The 19,231-nt window shown below is 38.3% G+C and overlaps 1 protein-coding gene across 3 annotated transcripts in view; it reads right to left on the bottom strand.

Annotated features, from left to right (window-relative positions):
- Nucleotides 1–18,678, bottom strand: part of LOC103717358 — a 75,850-nt gene extending 57,172 nt beyond the window's left edge. The window contains exons 1-11 of one of the 3 annotated variants that reach the window (XR_005507715.1): nt 18,307–18,678; nt 18,060–18,138; nt 15,367–15,444; nt 15,192–15,272; nt 10,837–10,913; nt 10,681–10,735; nt 10,512–10,560; nt 10,114–10,251; nt 6,790–6,871; nt 281–359; nt 121–167 (exon numbers count right to left, since the gene is read on the bottom strand). Coding sequence is in view for 1 of the 3 variants with exons in the window: in XM_039117701.1 (XP_038973629.1) it covers nt 121–167; nt 281–359; nt 6,790–6,871; nt 10,114–10,251; nt 10,512–10,560; nt 10,681–10,735; nt 10,837–10,913; nt 15,192–15,272; nt 15,367–15,444; nt 18,060–18,138; nt 18,307–18,570 (1,029 nt within the window). In the remaining 2 variants the exon portion in view is untranslated. The remainder of the gene's footprint in view (nt 1–120; nt 168–280; nt 360–6,789; nt 6,872–10,113; nt 10,252–10,511; nt 10,561–10,680; nt 10,736–10,836; nt 10,914–15,191; nt 15,273–15,366; nt 15,445–18,059; nt 18,139–18,306) is intronic. The other 2 variants (XR_005507714.1, XM_039117701.1) reach the window with 2 other exon arrangements.
- Between the last annotated feature and the right edge of the window lie 553 nt (nt 18,679–19,231).

The raw sequence follows: 19,231 nt of genomic DNA, 5'->3' as shown, positions 1-19,231 counted from the left end.
GTGAGAGTAATGAGACTATGAGAGACTAGAGATACAAGAGTATATTTTGACAACCCAACAAATTCAAGTAAAAATTCAACAGCCTATTGAAAAAGCAATAACAAATATATTGTGATTCACCTTCCATGGTGAAGCAGAAGCAAAGTCTCCACAAGTACATGAAGAGGCTGCACAAAAGTGGTGTACAAGTGAGAAATGTAATGCATAAGCATGTTTCATTTCGAGATCAGGCATTTGAAGAAACTCTGTTCAAATTTGATTAGTAACTAATATCCAGTACCCTGTATTAACTGCTGATATGCAATGACCAAAAGTGGAAGAGGAAATGTGACTGCTTTGGCCATGTCCAACACAAATCCCTTATTTCATCAGAAATGGAAAAGAAAGTGAGTTAAGCAGAAAAACATAAGCATATCAACCTTAAGCAATAAACACTAGTACGTGTACAGCTTGGTAGAACGGTAACAAAGCCAACTTAATGGGAAACAGCATGAATCGATTAAAAGAGTAAGCTAGCACGCATAACATACATTTTGTAAATGGTTATAATATTTTTCTCATAGCACAGTTACTTTCCAACATTTTAGAATCAAAGCCAAAGAATGCTGAACCAGTCCGTGCCAGCCGGTTCAGCCCGTACCAAACCGGTACCGGCGCCGACCGGTCTGGTTTGGCATTAAAAAACGGTTCCCCGGAACCAGCCGGTACTAGATGCATACCGGACGGTTCCGTCCGGTTCGCATCGGTTCACCGCAGCGCGCCGCGCGTGCTCTGTTATGCAGACCGATTCGGTAGACGACCGGTATGCCTATTGGTACCGGTTCAGCATACCTTGATTAAAGCTCTTAAAAAGCTTTTGATACAAGAAGAATAAAAATTTGATCTCCAAACTGACATTCGAGCAGCCATATTTCACTTTTTCTGATTTTTTTTGCCACACTAATGGCATACTTTTAGCAATTTGAAATTTGAAGTTAATAACTTTATAATTGACCATCGGTTTCAAGATGCATAACACTCTAATCTAACTCCACACAAGGGACTGATATTTTAACACAAATAGCAAGCATATTTTTGCTATGATGAGTTGAATTGCGCTCTCTAGCTTTAGGTTCAGTCTGTCTAACCACTAAAAACAATGAATTGAATGATAGGAAGAACAAAAACTACCACATATTATTTTGAATTGGGTAGACGTTTGCTTTTCATGATAGCTTCAATCCCAGACATAAGATGGCACTACACTAATGGATAATAGTTTCCAACCAACAGTATCTTCAAAATAAAAGGAGAGCATCTGAAATTTTCCCTGACCTCTATAATATATATTTATGACATGCAAGTAGACTTGACCTCTACATATAAAGTAATTTTTTTCAAAAATGTTAGTTGGGTAGCTATGCAGGCTAGGCCTCAAGCACCCCTTTAAGTGTTAGGCAGCCCATATAGGTACACAACTCTTAGTGGGTGCTTGGGCAGCTGCCTAGCCCAAGATGAGCATCGAGGGCAGGCCCAACCAGTCTAAACTCTAAACTGGTAGAACAGGTCAGGTTAATAACTGATCGATTTCTAACTAACAGTACTCGATTCATCTAAGTTATAACTCCCCCCACCAACCTCTCCTCTCCAATATTATCCTCAGTTTGTCCAAGAGAGGAAAGGAAAGTAGGAGAAGGTTTTTCCAACGAGAAGAAGGGCAGCAGGAGCTAGTAATGGCACTAGTAGCTGCAGCAGCCATCAGGGAGGACTGACCGCCTAAGAATTATTTTTATTTTTCCTTTCATTCTTTGTTTTATTCTTCTCTCTTTTCCCCTTTCTTTTCCTTCAGTCACCAGGAGTTAGTGCTATGCCAGATTTTGTCAACTGTGGCTTCTCCTGTTGTCTTCAGCAGTTGCTGTTGACAACAGTTGCTGCTACAGGTGTGGCCACTGAGGTCAGAAGTGGCTTCTCCTGCTGCTGCTTCTATCAGCAGTGGTAGATGCTGCTGTTGTAGCATTAAAATGCTGGGCACCAGCCTAGGTGCCTGGAATGCCTGCGTGCTAGGTATGCACCTAGACACCCATCTCCCATATATTATCCTTTAAAACCTTAGACTACCTTTTCTGTAACGAAAGAATTGGATGGCTGACATTAGCGATTTTGATGACAGTCAAAAATGGAGCAATTTCAACTTATATGAAAGCCAGCATGCTAGTAGCTGAAATCTCGTACCTAGGTTGACATGCCCACTCTGGACATGCATGCACAAACAAGCAAACAAACACACATGCAAGCATTCACATGAGTGTACACACTTCAATCAACTCTATCCATTCCTAAATTAATTTTGTGCTATGTTTTCTTTTTGCTATATTCTCAGATTATGCTTCACGTCGTGCTACTAATAAACATTGAAAAGTTCTATGTTAATCTATAATCTTTTATATAGTAATATCTACTCTTATCTAGTTTCTAATATTCCATGATTGCAAGACCCCTACTCCTACTCTCAGATTAGCTTCAACTCCCTCTCCCAGTTCAAATTACCAAGTTTACTACTGTGATCAGAATTTTGGATGTTGGTGAAGCTTCTAAAGTATGCATTAACACCCTCTCCCAGTTCAAGTTACGAAGGTCAGTGCTCAGAAGTCAGAACAGAAATTTCAATATTGATGAAGCTTGATAGAAAGATAATTACAATTTACAACATTATGAATTGTCCAAAATAAAATCTAAATCTTTATTCTTCCTCAGATTATTCCTAACCAATGTTGTAAAGATCAGGATCACATCATAAAAGTAGAGGAGGTTAAATCAAATTTAATCATGCATTGAAACACGAGTTATAAGATCTTTTTTACAATTTCATCTAAATTATAAAAATACAAAATAAATGTAATAATTGGGGGAGGGGGAAAGAATACTCAAACAAATAAAGAAAAATGTCATACATATAAGAAGTCATGTTTCCTCCATAAACCCATACATAGCGTCATAGCGATAGCATGCCTAATGGAATAAATGACAAGTCTACTTATTCATGATATTTGTTATACTACTTATAATTAAAATTATATAGAATATTTATCTTAAGAAAAGAACTGGGATTTAACAAATGGCTTCAAAATACTAAATTTTCCTTTTGCTTTTGACTCCATGAACAAAACTTTTTCCCTCAACTTTTAGAAGTTGGAAATAGTGACAGGCCCACAAATTTTTCATGCTCAAAGTTTATGGTGATAAACAGATAATTCTAGTATATGGTCAAATAAATTATAGATAGTGGATTTCCACATGGATTAATACGTAACTAACACAATCAAGCTGGATCTTGAGATTCAAGGGATTGGATGTTTCGTAACATGGATCCAGATCTTATGGCATTTAATGGCCTCGATCCAAGAATCAGATCCAGATCACTTTGGCCATATTGATACAACTTGTAGATCTTGATCATGGATCGTAAGATTTTGACAAGAATGTTCCTAACCAAGAAAGCACCAAAAATTTGCACAATCTTCCTATAACTTGAGAAGCCCTAAACCTTTTTCAAACAGAAATCCTAGAAAACCTACACTTTTTCATAAGGCAAAGTTATTGCAGAACCAAAAAAGCATTTTATTTTAATAGTCTTGGCAATTTCGGACATTCATCTTGGACTCCTATTTGAGAAAACAATCTTTTTCAAAGTGGTCAGCAGTTAATAGAAGCTTCTCTTTATCATCACCATAACCTTCCACCTAACCTTCCACCTGGACCATAGTAGACTAATTCTAAGGGTCTGGTGGACTACAATTTAAATTTTCATCAGCTACTTCAGAGTCTCATCAGTCAAATGAGTAGAATAAAATTATCAATTATGCATTTTTAGATAGGCATTTAATCATCTTTATAAAGGATGTATGCAATAAGCATCCCTATTATATCTCAAACTCTCATAACAGGATAATGAGTTGACTAGTTATCAGTGCTACCGATCCCATCTAAGGAAATGTATAACAGATGCACAGTGTACAGCCTTATCTCTTTAGAAAAGAAGTCTAGTAATAGACATGCAAGGAGTACAATGCGCTTCGTAAATAATAATGTGACTGCACACACAAGCGAGTGAGACTATCAAGCCGGTATGTTTAGGCACTCATAAATCCATTACATATACATACTATCAACAAAGAGAAAACTGTTAATATGGTTGCCATCAACAAGCATTATCTCATGATTCCCATCAATCTAATGTGAAGCTAAAGCCCTTCATTCTCCCCAAGGACTAAAACCTAAACCAAAGCAACCTATCAGAATGCCTTCCCAGAATTTCCATTTGAGTTTCCCCAGGTCTTCCTCTTCTCTGTTTTGACTTTTCAAAATTCAAATAAATTTGAGTATCTTCCTTTACATAGTCTTTAACAACCCAAGGCCCCACCCATAAAGGTCAGCCAAAAGATATTATTTGGACTTCTTGGCCTGTTATAAGTACCCAAGATCTCCCTAGTGCAAAACATTTCACATGACATTCAGGATTACGGATGTCTTGCCCATCCGGAACTATTTCCTGACCCGTCCTGTCTCGACACTCAAGATGAAGGAACACTTCGACTAGGATTTAGAACCTTACAAGAGTGTATTTAGTCCCACATCAATTGTGTACAACTTCCTTCTAGCTAACCATTTTCAACCATGCCCTAGATTGACACATAAGTTGGATACATACTAAGCATGTGGGGCCAGGCCACAGTGGTAGACTAGAAATGATGCTATAGTCAAAGACTCAAAGGGTTATTAGGTGTAAAGGTAATCAATTTAGCTAGACTTATCAAACCTCATGAAACCTAATAACTAAGTTGGAAGAGACATGAAAAAATAATATTGCAATGATCATGAGATGTAAGTCCCTCTATGTGACAATGCAACCATTTGCACTGACATAATAACAGCCCACAGTCCTTGTGATAAATGGTAATATTATTAAACCCATAACGGTGCATATGGTGCATCCAAGGGCTATTGGCTTTGATCAAACATGAAGAAACTCTTTCTCCAAGAAACATTTTTCAAAATGAAATGTATATTAATCATGGTTTCATTTTTATACAAAAATAAATTCATCAAAACTCTTTATTTAAATGTCTAATCCATGCTAACCATCCAAATAAGTAGTTGTTCCTTCATTTAGCTTCTGCCAATCCTCTATACGAATCATGTACATCCAATCAGCCACCAAACAAACTCTATTTGAACCTACATAGCTTGGCCATCATAGTGACAACAACTCATACTAGTCCACATGGATCACTCAAGTCACAAGACATGAAAAGGCTATTACATTATCAAGAACGTGGTCTATTCTAACAGCGCAGTTTTATCAGATATGTTCTCAGGTCAGCCTGTCAATGTCATGACACACCTGAATGTTGGTATGGAGTCACTACTCCAACATCTAAGAAAGGTTTCCACCATCTTATAGTTATCATCCATGGTTGGTAGTTGTATGAATTAGATCTCCCAACCATATCCATAAATATGGTAAATTTAAGGAACAAGATGCTAGAATCTCATTCTCTCTCGATTACCCAAAGCAACCGACTGAGATTCCTACAATGTCTCTATGCCCTGTTATCTGTAAATTAAATATAATGCCTGTATATGCATACTAGAGAAAAAACAAACAACATTACCTCATTGTGATCTAGTACATCAATTTCTGGCTTTGTTAGGGCCAATGTTTTAAGTCTTGGCAGCAAGCATGGTATGTAGGGTCGGTTCAGCCTGTACCGGACGAGTCCAGTTTGGCTGTGGAAAACGGTTCCGGCCCTTTCGGGGTTGGAACTAAGGGATAAATCCACTATCCCGGTGCGAACCGGACCGGTTCGCATCGGGGCAACGCCCCCGTGCGCAGTTCCCTGCGCTGGGCAGCGCGCTGTTCCCCGCGCTGTGCAGCGTGCCCGCAGGGGCGCGTGACAAGAACCGCACGCGGCACTGGGAACCATGCCTGCGCATGGTTTCCGCGCACGAATCCGCCAGCAGCACTCCTGCGTGGGGCCTTTAATGCCACAAAGTGGCATTTAAGCCACTCTGTGGCATCTAATGCGGGCGCGCGCGCACCGGCAGACCTTTTTTTTTCTTCCACGACGCCCCTCTATTCGCCTTGAACCGGTACCGTACCGGTCCGATAGGCGACCAGTACGCCTATTGGTTCCAATACGGCATACCTTGGTATCAACTGCCATACTTGTAACATATTGATACAATATGATATGGTATACCCCATACCAACACATATTACACCATTGAAGTCAGCACAGCACCCATTCCATGTAATGATACAAGGGCATGCCAAGCCTTTGTACCATCGTTGTACCATATTGGTTCTAGAGGCAGTAGAATACAGCCCACACCACACAATATTAATCAGTACTTAAAATCATGATTAAGGAATTACTTCCATCAAATAGTCCATACCTCTCCGTCTGAGAAATAAATAGACTATATCTTACATCAACTAAAAGCTTACCATACTAAAAACACAATATGATCCAATCCAATACATAGAGTACCTTATAGTAGAAAGGCAAAGATATGTGAAACATAAATAAGTATGGTATTGTGTTACTCTCAATCAGCATAAACATGCATCTTGTGATATGAAAGAAAGGAAAAACATATACACCATCATATAAGTGGCAAATGTCTTGAAACAAGAAAAAAAACACCGACTATCATCTAGGGCATTAAGAAATGTGATTACTAAATACAATATTATATTTCAAATTACCCAAACCATATAAGGTACACAATTAGATAATGAATTCTTACCACATTTTTTACTAGAGTGCTCAAAGATTTTGTCAATAAGTGGTCACCACTCAACAATTTGGGAACTGTATCCACAAAGATCCTACACAAATACAATTCATTTATGATATCACAAGCAAACTGACCAAATTGTTTGAAAATCTTAGTGAGTGAAGATATATAAAGAGAAAATAGAAACAGCACAAAACTAGTTATTTGGATGGCCTCGAGCATGTTGACATTGACTACAAGGTTTCTCTAGGGATAAGTTAGGTGCCAACCAACTTTTTTTAGTAAATTATTGCAAAAATTGGCTATCCAAAGTGGGTGAAGGCATCAAGTTTATCAACATTCTACATATAAATTATAAAGGGAGAATCAACTCAATATTTCTTCATTTGACATTAATGAAAATTTGTATCAAATTTTGACAAGCTTTCATGAGCCAAGTACAAGGCATTTCTCTCATGGCATTTTGAAGTGATTGCAAAATTTAAGAACAATGCATAATCAGCATCATAGCAAAAGAAAGAGAACAAATACTACAAAAATGGTACATCAGCTTGGTGCATCTTGCTGACTTTAGCGGAGCTTTAGTTTATCTCATCTTACTTCGCTGAATTAAAACTTAATGCAGGAATTTTGGGATACTATAGCCTTGACTAACTTTAAGCAGCAAGTTTCATCTATTAAGATGCAATCCTATTTATTAATCAAGGAATGTTTGAGACTGCTCTACAACAAATTCTCAACCTGATATCATTAACTCCTAATTAGTGTCCAATTTCTGGCCAAACAACTATTGGCAAGTGTGGGGAATAAGCCTAGAAATCTGGTTAAAAAGTAAGAAGACCCAAAATCATTTATAACTTAAAATTACAATTGCAACCTTAAATTGGCCTTTCAAAATATAGATTTGCATAATAATTATCACTTTGGAAGAGAATTTTAGAGAAGAGGATCACCAAGACTTCTAATTTAGATAATTTACACTGTTTATGCCCCAAACTTTGCTCTTTCAAGAGCAAAAAGGTGGCAAAAACAGAACTACCCAATTTCATTACACAATCAGTAAAATGGAAATGAGCAAGACCAATACATGGTCCACTGTCAGTCTAAAGAAAGAGAAAAGGAGGGAACAAATAGAAGGGCATATAAGGAAGCGGGAGGAAAAGAAGGCCCTAGAAACCTAACAAAAATACAAAAAACCAGCATCACACAACTGCTTCACAGCCAACAGATGAAAGAGGCTTGATCCCTGAAGTCAAAGTCCAGTGCTTAAACACAGCTGGCCCTAAGAAGAAGAATGCCCATTAGTCATCAGAGTATGTCATAAAGATGGAGTGAAGGAGGAAAAAGCCCCACTCAAGCACTTTAGCTACCATCCAACATGTCGGAAGACCCCAGAAACAGGCCAGATAAAGTCAATGACCCCAAATATCCTCATCTTATGAAATTGACCAAGATCTGACCCAGCTAAGGAAGATCATCACATTTCTCTCCTTCAACAATAACAGGCACATCCCAAAAATAGTCATATTCCATTCCATATGCTAGGGTTGCCAGATATTTTCTTAATCACAACTAAGTCAATAAAGTTTTTACAAAGTTGTTCTTCAAAGAGAAGTAGACAACAATATTAATAATAAGATTCATAGCCCAAAAAAAGAGGTAAAACATGAAAAGCGCTCAACAGTCTCAACTCTCGAGCAAGGTCCACAATCTTGGTACCGGATATCATATCGGTACCTTATCGGTTCGGTTCGGTATAGTACAGTACGGCATACCTCTGTACCGAAATAACTATCCTACCTATTTTCTCAATTTTTATCTGGGTACGCCTCGGTACGGACTGATATGTACTTCGGTACGCCTCGGTACGGACTGATATATCTCGATACGGAGCAATACGCCTTAGTACAGACGTACGAGGCTTGTACCAACTTGAAGGTATGTTTCGTACCAGTTTTCTTCCATACGGTACAATATGCCCTGTACCGGGCTGGACGATACAATATGCCCCGTACCGGGCGGTACGCCGGATCTTGGTATCGACTCTCGAGCCTCTTCCATACAGCATACATGTAATGTCACTAGCATCCCATAAGCATATAGTTCATGAACTCAGATAAAATATCCCAAGAATCCTTAGCCTATCAACTAATTTTATAGTTCTGCCATGTTTTTATAACATGATCTTGTGCCATGTGGGTTTCTTAGTCTATAAAGACTTCACAATTTGCCACTCAAATAGCTATTATTTCCCCTATCGTTTATGAACTTATGCTATTAAGTTAGAAAGTATCCTGAATATGGAGAAGGGACAAGGAGATTGATCAAGTTTTTAAATATCATGCAATGGGCCTATCCTAGGTTTTCCATGGAATAGAACACCCCCATTCTGTCCCGGACCATTTCCTGATTCATCCCGTCGCGACATGTGGGTAGTGCCTTGTCTCAACACTCAGAATTGTGGGACGCCCCGCCGTCCCACTGGTATTTAAAACCTTGAGATTAACTATTCCCAGACAAACTCCTAAAATGACCAAATCTATCCCATCCCTTAAGTTAGCATTATAGAATAAACTTCAGAGATGGAAAAAAGGGTTCACATTTAGCAAAAATGAATACAACCCTTTACTTTGCATTCATGATAATAGCTAATGAAATGTAATCCAAGATGCTTAGTGCTGGTCTTTCTCTACTTTGGTAATAACATTGGAGAAGAGAAGTATGTAATGATATAATCACTAATAGGGGCCCATAGCCTAAATATGCATATACAAAGTAGAAGGTATTGTAGTAAGCGCGTACCACAAATTCGATTAAGGAAATTAAAAGAGCAAATTTCCTCCCTTAGATTTGTTGACAAAAGAATGATTAGTGATGAAAATATTTCTAGCATTGTTCAACCAAGTCAGATCAATGAAAACTGATAGCACCAAGACTGCTCCAAATGACAAAATTGATTCAATCCAAAATCCAACTGCGCAGTGACCAAGTAGTGATTCAATTATGGGAAGATTGGATACCATATTCAGCATTAATGGATAAGGTATTTTTTCTCAAATTAGTAGTAGCATAACCCTGGCATAACTATGGGATTTGTTTTCAAACATTTCCTTAATTTTGTGGGAGTTATTCAAGCAATTTATATGTATTGCTTTTGAATGAAGAAATTGGAGAAGCATACTTTCTATTTCATTAAATTTTAGCATAGAGGCTTGTATTTGGAAAGACAGAAATGTATTTGGATTCTTGCCATTCTTTCTAACTTTCTTTGAAAGAAAAAGAAGTCAAATAGGATATGTCTCAAAGAAAAACATAACCAGCAAATCTGGTTACCAAGAACTTCCAGCAGCATTTGAGATTATGTCATAGAGAATAGATGGATGAATTCCTGCTCGAACACCAAGAAATATTGCCTCCACCAAAGCAACAAGATGAATACCCTCAAGCAGATCATTTACCATCCGGATCTTTCTGCAAGCAAAGGAGAAAGTAAGAAAATTTTGATATGGATCAAAAAATTTAAATGTAAAAATAAGACGCCATAATTTATCAACTAGGCATATAGTCCCTTTTTTTTGAAAAAATGACCCATGCAGGTCCAACTAGGCAAATAGTCATCGGTCATCCCAATGAAAGCTAAAAGAAAACCAAAAAGTTTGGCCTGAAAATATATGTATACAGCCCAACGATATATTAGGAATACGTAGTCTGATGCTCAGAATGAGGAATACCTTCCAACACTAACTTCACCTTCATATGAAAAAACCTTTTCACTGATAGCTGCTCAAATGATCCAATAGTCAGATACATAGCTAAGATACAGTAAAAGAGGAAAGCATGAAGATTGTAACTCTCCAGCCTACAAATTCTGCAAGATTTTGATGCTGGAAGTGATTCTACCAGACAGAACAGGTCGAGCCCTCCGCATTGCAATTTGGCTTCCTGATGTGACAACCTGAGATGCAACCAGAAGTGTCAGCAATGCCACTAAATGGCATTTGTAAAGTGAAAAACAATAAGTGATCCTTGATAAGTGTTGCAATTCACGTAGCTCACAATATTTTTTCCTTTCAGAGGCTCCGAAACTCCTTGAAAAATTTGTGCATCGACAAGAACCAGATTCCCTGCCTCAACTGCACAATAAAAGAGATTAATAATTACATTATGTTGTGGAAGAAGTACATCAATAGAAGAATATGTGAACTCTTCTTATATATACATTTGAATAGGTATCCATAGCAATTTATTTTGAATCTCCAATCAGGCAATAATAATAATGAGATATTATTGTCATATTTGAACTTGCTCTCTAACATCAACAACCAATTTCCTGATCTCCAACCATACATCCAGATGTCAAGAATAGAATTAGATTGTTAAACTCATACAACTTTGACTATCCCATCAAACAAGATAAGCACAAATACATGAAAAAAAATGATGATTATGTTAAGTAGCAGCATACAGCAGCAGGGAGAATATGATCAGGGGTTACGATGGAACAATATGATGCATGGTATGCCGTACCGGCTCGAATTGGACAGTACGGGGCGTACTGTACTGTACCGGTTTGGCACTGGTACCGGTACGGATGGCATAACGACACTCGATACGCCAAAAAAATTTCATACCGTACCGATACTATGCTTGTGTGGCACCGGTACAGAGTCCGGTACCGAGACGGCGAACCTTGATATAATGGTTACCTAATTAAGTGACAACAGCTGAAATGTACTAAATATACAAAAACGGAGAAGAATGAAACTGATTGAAAAGAAATTCATGTTAGAGTGTTTAAAGAAAACAAAAGATACTATGCAATAAACAAACGAGGTGTTGAGAATCGCAAGAAAAATAGGAGAATGAAATATTGAAGATCGGAGTAGACCAAGGTTCACCATACCGATTGTACCAACATACCACTGGGCATCGGTACCGATACAGTACCGAATGGTACTGTACTGGCAAAGACCAAAAGAAAAAAAAAATAAAAAAAAACCGAGCGGACGCGCGCGCGTCCGAGTTAAATGCCACTGAGTGGCATTAAATATCCCGCGCGGGGCAACGCCCGGGCGCGCTGCCCTGCGCGAGCGAGCTGTCCCGCGCGGCCACGCGGGCGTGGAGAGCTGCTCGCGGGCCGGGGAACAGCGTGTGGGCACGGTTCCCAGCTCGCAGGCATGGTTCCCAGTGCGGAAAACCATGCAGCACGCGGCCCCTCGCCCAGGCTTGGGCCGGTGCGAACCGGCCTGGTTCGCACCGATACCGGCTTGTACCGTGCGAACCGGGCCGGTTCGCACCGATACAGGTATAGAACCATTCGGTTCCGGTACCGGTTCGATACCGGTACAGAACCATTTAGTTCCGGCATCGGTTCGGCATGAATTAAACCGACCGGTTCCGATCCGTTTAGCATACCATAGAGTAGACATTGAGTCACTATTACATCAAGATAAAATAACGAGCAGAATAATCATAAAATAAAAAACTAAGATCATTACAAGAGCATTTTGTCAACACCAAACCTTAAGATGAAATATTTCAGAATAAGCTAGAAGTCTTTGTCTCTTGCCAAGAAAAGATGACAACACATATGGATTGAACTAAATAGGATCAAGAGTCAACTTTGGTGTACCAAAAGTTTGAGAAGACACAAACTTGAGATACTCAATTCAAGTCAATTCAACTAATCTTTAACCCAAACTAGTTGGGGTCAGCTACATGCATCCTTTCTCTCCATTCCGTTTTATTTAGAACCACACTTTCTAAAAGATATTGAGCTATAAAGTCCGTCTTTGTTACTTCATCCCATATGATTTCTAGTCTACCTCTACTTCTCTTTCGTACATCCCTCGGTCTATATTGTATATATCCAAACCATCTAAGTTGTTCTTCTTTTAATTTGTCCTCAATTGGTGCTACCTCAACCTTTTTTGCAAATGACTTCATTTTTCATTCTATCTTTTCTTATATTATCATATATCCATCTCAACATTCTCATTTTGGCACATTCATCTATTGCATATGTTGTTTTCTTACCACCCAATATTGTATACTACAAAGCATGGTTGATCGTATGGTTTTCCTATAAATTCTTCCTTTAACTTGGCAAATATACTACGATCATATAATATCCCAATTGTATTTCTCCATTTTATCCAACCTACCATATTCTATGCAAAGTATGCTGTGCCAATACTGGAACCTATATCAGTTCCCTAGCAATATAGTACGGTATGGTACTGTGTCATCCGATCTAAGCCATACCGACAAAGCAGAGCTGGTGAGGGAGGGGGAGAGGGAGGAGAGAGAGGAAAAGAGAGAGAGGGAGGGAGGGAGAGAGGGAGAGGGAGGGGGAGAGAGGTTGGAGAGGGGGGGTGAGATGGCTCTTGAGCCTTCATCCTCCGCAAGTGGCAAGCTACACGAAATAGGGACTCCACCCCTAATTTTTTTTTTCAATTTCTTATGTGGGGGTCCACTTTCCCTTCCTCTCTCGGCCTCTCTCTCCGCCCCCTCTCCCTCTCTCTCCCTCCCTCCCTCTCTCTTTTTTCCTCTCTCTCATTCTCCCTCTCCCTCTCCCTCATCGGATTTCTCGAACCGAGGGGTGAAACTATAGGTCTACCCCAAGTATGGCTCAGTACATTCCACACTGGACCATTTGGGATGATACCTCCTTCCTTGATCCTATGCATAATATCCTCTTCAATTTCTCCTTCTTTATAAATAAACGATCCAAATGCTGAAAATAATTACTCTTCAGAACTTCATAATTCTCAATTTTCACTCCACATTCATCTCCACTTCTCATTTTAAGAAAGTTTCTAATTTACAAAATTGAGATAATAGAAATAATTAATTGTATAAATAAACTTGGTTTATTCTGCAGTTTAGCAAGGTAGGGAGGACAGTGTGGCCAATTATGTAACACAAATATTTGGTTCAAGTCGTAGGAGCATACCCCCAAACTGGAAAAAGTGGTTCTCTACATGTGTATGCAGACACAAAAAAAAATAGCAAGTACAAAGAAGGCTAATTAGGCAAGTTTAGAGGCTTCAAGCTGATAAGCAATGTTTGAACTTTGAAGCATGGCACAAGCAAGCAAGTACCCAAAATTCTATCCAATGGCTGAAGCACTCTCTTAGCAACATAATGAGATATAATGCCTTAATATTTAACAAAAAGAGGATAATTCATCACTTTTATTTCTTATGAGGAGAAGCCTAAAAACATTTTCTCAAGTTTGAAGATTCAACAGTTGATTTAACTTTAGAAAGGACAAAATCGAATGTTAGGCAATGATTTTGGTTTTGGTTTTGATTGAAGTGCAGGCAGTAGTGATCATACATGAGATGATAATAGTAAAAACTAAAAAGATATCAAAGTAGATATCTAGCAAAAGTAGATTCTAGCAAATGTTGGGAAGAAAGAATGAGCAAGTTCGAGAAACCTTGAGTAACACCAAATATGCATACAAAGATGGGAATCATGCAAAACAACAACATAGAGCACCCATAAGAGGGGATCCAAAACTTGAGAGAAAGAGCTTGAGAATAAAAGTGAATAGTGTAGCAGGGAACCTCTATTTCTTTATGATTCACAACTCATTTTTCTTCCTTATCTTTTCTCTACAAAATCCATCTCACGTTGCTTAGCTTCTCCATGTCTTTTGTAATTTCATATACTGGAAGGGCTAACAATAAAACAGCAATGGCAAGTATGTGAAGCACTTAATGGAAAAGATGTGGGCAACAATACAAATTGATGTCAAGTTGTAGAAAAGGAATTATATGTACGACTTTGTATAAATGATGAGACCAAGTTGTTAACTAATCTTATGATTATGCAATCAACACTTGCATCTACTTCATTTATTCTTATTTGCCTCATTAATATGCTATTGAATTTAGCTGATTAGGCATTAGTTACTCAAACTGTTTTCAGTACATATCTTGTAAGCATTATTAAGGGCAGCCCGGTGCACGAGGCTCCTGCTATTGCAGAGTTTGGGAAGGGTCAGATGTACACAACCTTACCTCCACATGTGGAGAAGTTGTTTCTATATTTCAAACCCATGACCTCTAGGTCACAATAAAACAACCAACAAGGCTCACACTAATCTTCTAAGAATATTGTACAGTCTTATTGAACTATGATGCTCTTGCCATATCGACAATATTGGTGCATACTACAAATACCTAAACCTCATTAGACATGGAACAGGCATATAGAACTCTACTACCATAAATGCATACATAGACATGCTTGCGTACCCCATGGCTAAATGTATATCAGAAAGAGTTGTGCATAGAAAATTGCTCATTGTTTATTCAAGATATATGACAAATCAACAACCGTGATCTATCAAAGTTGGCACATAAGAACAACAAGAATATTAAGAAACAAAATCTGCATGCCTGAGAGATTCTTCTCTAGCTTCTGAATATGACTTGGCGATAATGTGGATTGAAGAATAACAACAGCTTCCATACACAATCCTAAAAATAATTAAAAAAAGAAATAGAAAATAGCTTAGTAAACAAGTGGAATAAATAGATAGATAGACAGATAGATAGATAGATATAGATAGACCTCTTACTACACCCTCCTTCCCAAAGAAAACCTCAGTCATTTCATCTGCAGAAGCCACTATTATCATAGCTGTAGCATCTGTACAAAAGAAAATTAAAATAAAACAATATCCAGATCTGGTAATCAATATAACAGTAAATTGACATTCATAAACAGAATATGCACCAGATAATAATACTAATAAGAAGCAGAAGAAGCACTAAGAAAAATGTACTCCTAAAATGAAGAGCAAACTATGTCCTTAAGGATTCATTTCATAGCTTCATTTTCACATATTGATGTTAACATGGTCTCAGCACTCCACCATTTCATCCAAGCTTTGGACAATCATTGGCATTATTAGATAATGATGTTCATAATTCTGCCTGACCATATAGTAATACTGAGTGGTCGAAGACAATTAAATACTATATACTCTATTCATTTTGATCTTTCTGCATGGACTGCCGTCATCTCAGAAAGGACTTCAGAAAAATGGAATTAATTACTTGGTTGCCTTCATTACAGGGTTGACACTTACTTCGCGCTTGTTCTACACAAAATATTTTTAGATTTAAGCAAAATGGAGACCAATTTAAGCACAGAAAATACTACAACTTGGTTTTCCAGCCCTTACAAAATCAAATTTTATTCAACATATTAAGTGACGTTTGGCATAATATATGTTTAAAATTCAATCAGTAAGACAATGAATGTGCCATCAATTTTCACTAGTACAAATACTATGTCCTTAGGTATGACACAGGATGCATGTTAGGCACATATTAGTAAAGTAATAATTGAAAGTTTAAATTAATCAATTGCTCAGGGGGGAGAAAATAGTTGAAGGCTTTAGAAAAATAAGTTACCTTAATTCTGCTCTGCCATAACAGGTAAATATGTTGGCCACATACTTGATAGATGACACAAACTAAATTAAAATATTCTGATCAAAATTGTGTTAAGGCAATTGTGGATTAGATTGGAAACTACAAGAATCAAAATAATACGTATGATCTTATGATCCTATATACAGCAAACAATATCTTGAAGAGACTACTGATAATGTTATATTAAAACCCACAAGGGAATCTGCTTTGCATTGTTCCCTTTCGCTTTCATCCTGGACTTTTGTTTCCCCCATCATGCCCTTGAGCATATATGGAAAACTGCACATGTCCCTTGATGGCTCTGACTTGAAATTGTTTATTGCTTACATTTGTTTCCACAGGCAATGTATTAGTGACAAGGAGATGGATCCAAAGCTGTGGAAACTAGTTTGCGGGGCTGTTCTAAAACCAAGGAGGCAGCCTATTAAAAATGATTTTTTTTTGATATATTGGAGACTTTATGTCATATTCTTTATACATAGAATATTTGCTTCAATGGCAACAGTAACTGGAGAAGGGAACTAGGATTTCAACAAAAGGTCTAAAAATGCTTGTCAGAACGTTAGAATGGTCTTATAGCAATTTTGGAGGGGCTCTGTTTTATTATTTATCAATAATGGAAATTTTCATATTTCATTACAATGATCATTGTCTAATGGAAATAGTTATTATTGTTTAACACTTGCATAACTCAGCTTAAGAACCTTCTTTAATTCAAATATTTGTAGCAAAGATAAAAATTGGTTTGTTGAACAAAGATTTGGGTAAATAATGCTATAAATTTTCTGTTATTTATTATTATTTTCTATTAGAAAAGGAGGTATCAACTGTCAGGATGGTCATTATTTTAGTTCCAAATAATTCCAATGTAGCAGATTGAGCCAAATAGCAATGAATAGCAATTCAGCAGAGATCCATCATATCAGAATTGAGGCAAATAGCAATTCAATATATGTGTTAAAGGGCTATTTTTGTTTTGTGCCTTGGCGATGTATAGAGGAACTGGTACTTATAAGTGATTTTTTTTCTTTGTCACACAAGAAGTTTTTTAAGAAGCCTAGATGCTCTTTAAAAGATGAATGCTACAAGAAAAAGAAACAATATAAAGATACTTTCAACCCCCAAGGTTTCTTTGGTCCATTATGTCAGTATCTAGAGTTTTATACAGGGTAATCTAAAAATTCAGAAGAACTAAATAGAAGTTACATGATAATGTTGTTACAGACAGTCGCCTGGGCACTTGGGTAAGTGCCTTTGAAACTGACATGCCTCAGGACACCTTAGCGACCCTCGGGACACCTAGGCCGCTGACATCATCATTTGAATAATCTTTAGTGAGAAATACAGTGGAAATGCTTCCATCCAAATTCAGAGCGAGATATTCTTCCCAACACAAGCCTTGAGAAGTGCCAACTCATGTAATATATGCTTCTTGAAGACAGATATAATGGCATGAGAGAAGTATGTAGCATCGTATACTACCATGCCCGGCCTATGTAGAGCTTTTACACACTTGTCACCCCAAACCAGTGCTATGTCTTAGAGAAACCAGATCCTGCAAGCCAGCCCAGCCCCTCAACATCACGGCATCATGCAATCACATTGATCGATAAAATTTCTATGCAAAAGGCGAGGTTATACATCAAAGTAACACCTCTTTGGCAACCATTTTTCTTAGTTATCAAAACGTATGTAATAGCTCTATATATATATATATATATATATATATATATATATATATATAGACACACTAGGCTTGCTTTAAAAGTCGAACTATCTAAATTTATTTAACCAACTAGTAACAAAACAGAGCAAAGGACTCACTTCTTGCTGCCTCCATGGGGCTGGCACATTTGGCTCCACCCAACTCCAAGAACCGGTCGATCACCGATGACCCAACCACCTACAGCCAGGAAGGCCATGAACCAAGAGACACAAACCTCATGGATTAATCCTCCAAAACACTTCAAAACATCGAGAAATAGCAGAAAAAGACAATGATTTCGATTCAAGATCGCTATCCTTGATTCAAGGAATGATCTCCAGAAGATCGAAAGGCAAGAATCGAAACCTCGAATCCCTGAACGCGGAAGCCCGATCGGATGAGCGAGGAAGCGAGTTCCAAGCTCAGCTCGTCCAGCCCCACGAATCCGACCACGTTTGAAGACGCCATAACCGTGATCTCAGCTCTTCGACTTCCCCTTTCTACTACTCGATCGATCTCTCTCGCGATGGAGCGAGTGAGAACAAGCGCTCCGTTCGGTCGAGAGGGAAAGTCTAATAAAAATAAAATCGGGGTGTGAGACTCGAGAAGAGTTGAAGTTGGGACCATCATGGCCGTCCGTGACGGTGGAAATAGATTCTTCTTTCTCTGATTAGGGATCACGGCATCAGAGGCTGTGATACGCAGTCACGTGACGTGTCGGAGGACTGGGAGTGGCGCCGTCCGGCATCTTGGATACTCCCACTCGTCCTGCGATCCACGGCCTGCGAGCGTGTCAGAGATCTTGTCTTGTAGTAATGGATAAGGCCGAAAAGTTCCTCGCGTGCTCCACGCCTCCACCACCTCACCAGGTCGCAAGCGCGCGAGGGCCGGAAAGTTTCGGCTCGGGATAAGCATCCGATATTTCAAAGCGAACTCACCAAAGGCCGGATCCACGTGCATCGGCGGTATGGATGGTGCCACCTCCTACTTTGAAATATTTGAGCCATGACAATATAATTTTTCAAATCAATTATGTATACAAAAGGCTAATAAGCCTACGAACTGAGTAGCTTTATATGTGTCTAACTATTTTGGAGATATTTTTAGGTTGATAAAAGAGAGCTGCCTAAAGTGCTCTAAAATTTGTTATCTTTTGATCTTTTTAGATGTGTCCATGATTCTATAAAATATCTGTAAAAAAAAAAAAAAAACCCTCATCAAAAGCCAAATTCAGCGCTTTGAAAGGGTGCCAGAAAATGGATAAAGTAATTGATAAATACTGCCAAGATTT

This window comes from Phoenix dactylifera, unplaced genomic scaffold (assembly GCF_009389715.1).
Source record: "Phoenix dactylifera cultivar Barhee BC4 unplaced genomic scaffold, palm_55x_up_171113_PBpolish2nd_filt_p 000261F, whole genome shotgun sequence".
Classification (NCBI taxonomy): domain Eukaryota; kingdom Viridiplantae; phylum Streptophyta; class Magnoliopsida; order Arecales; family Arecaceae; genus Phoenix; species Phoenix dactylifera.
The sequence above is the reverse complement of the archived record's forward strand: the minus strand, read 5'-3'. Positions and strand labels throughout refer to the sequence as shown.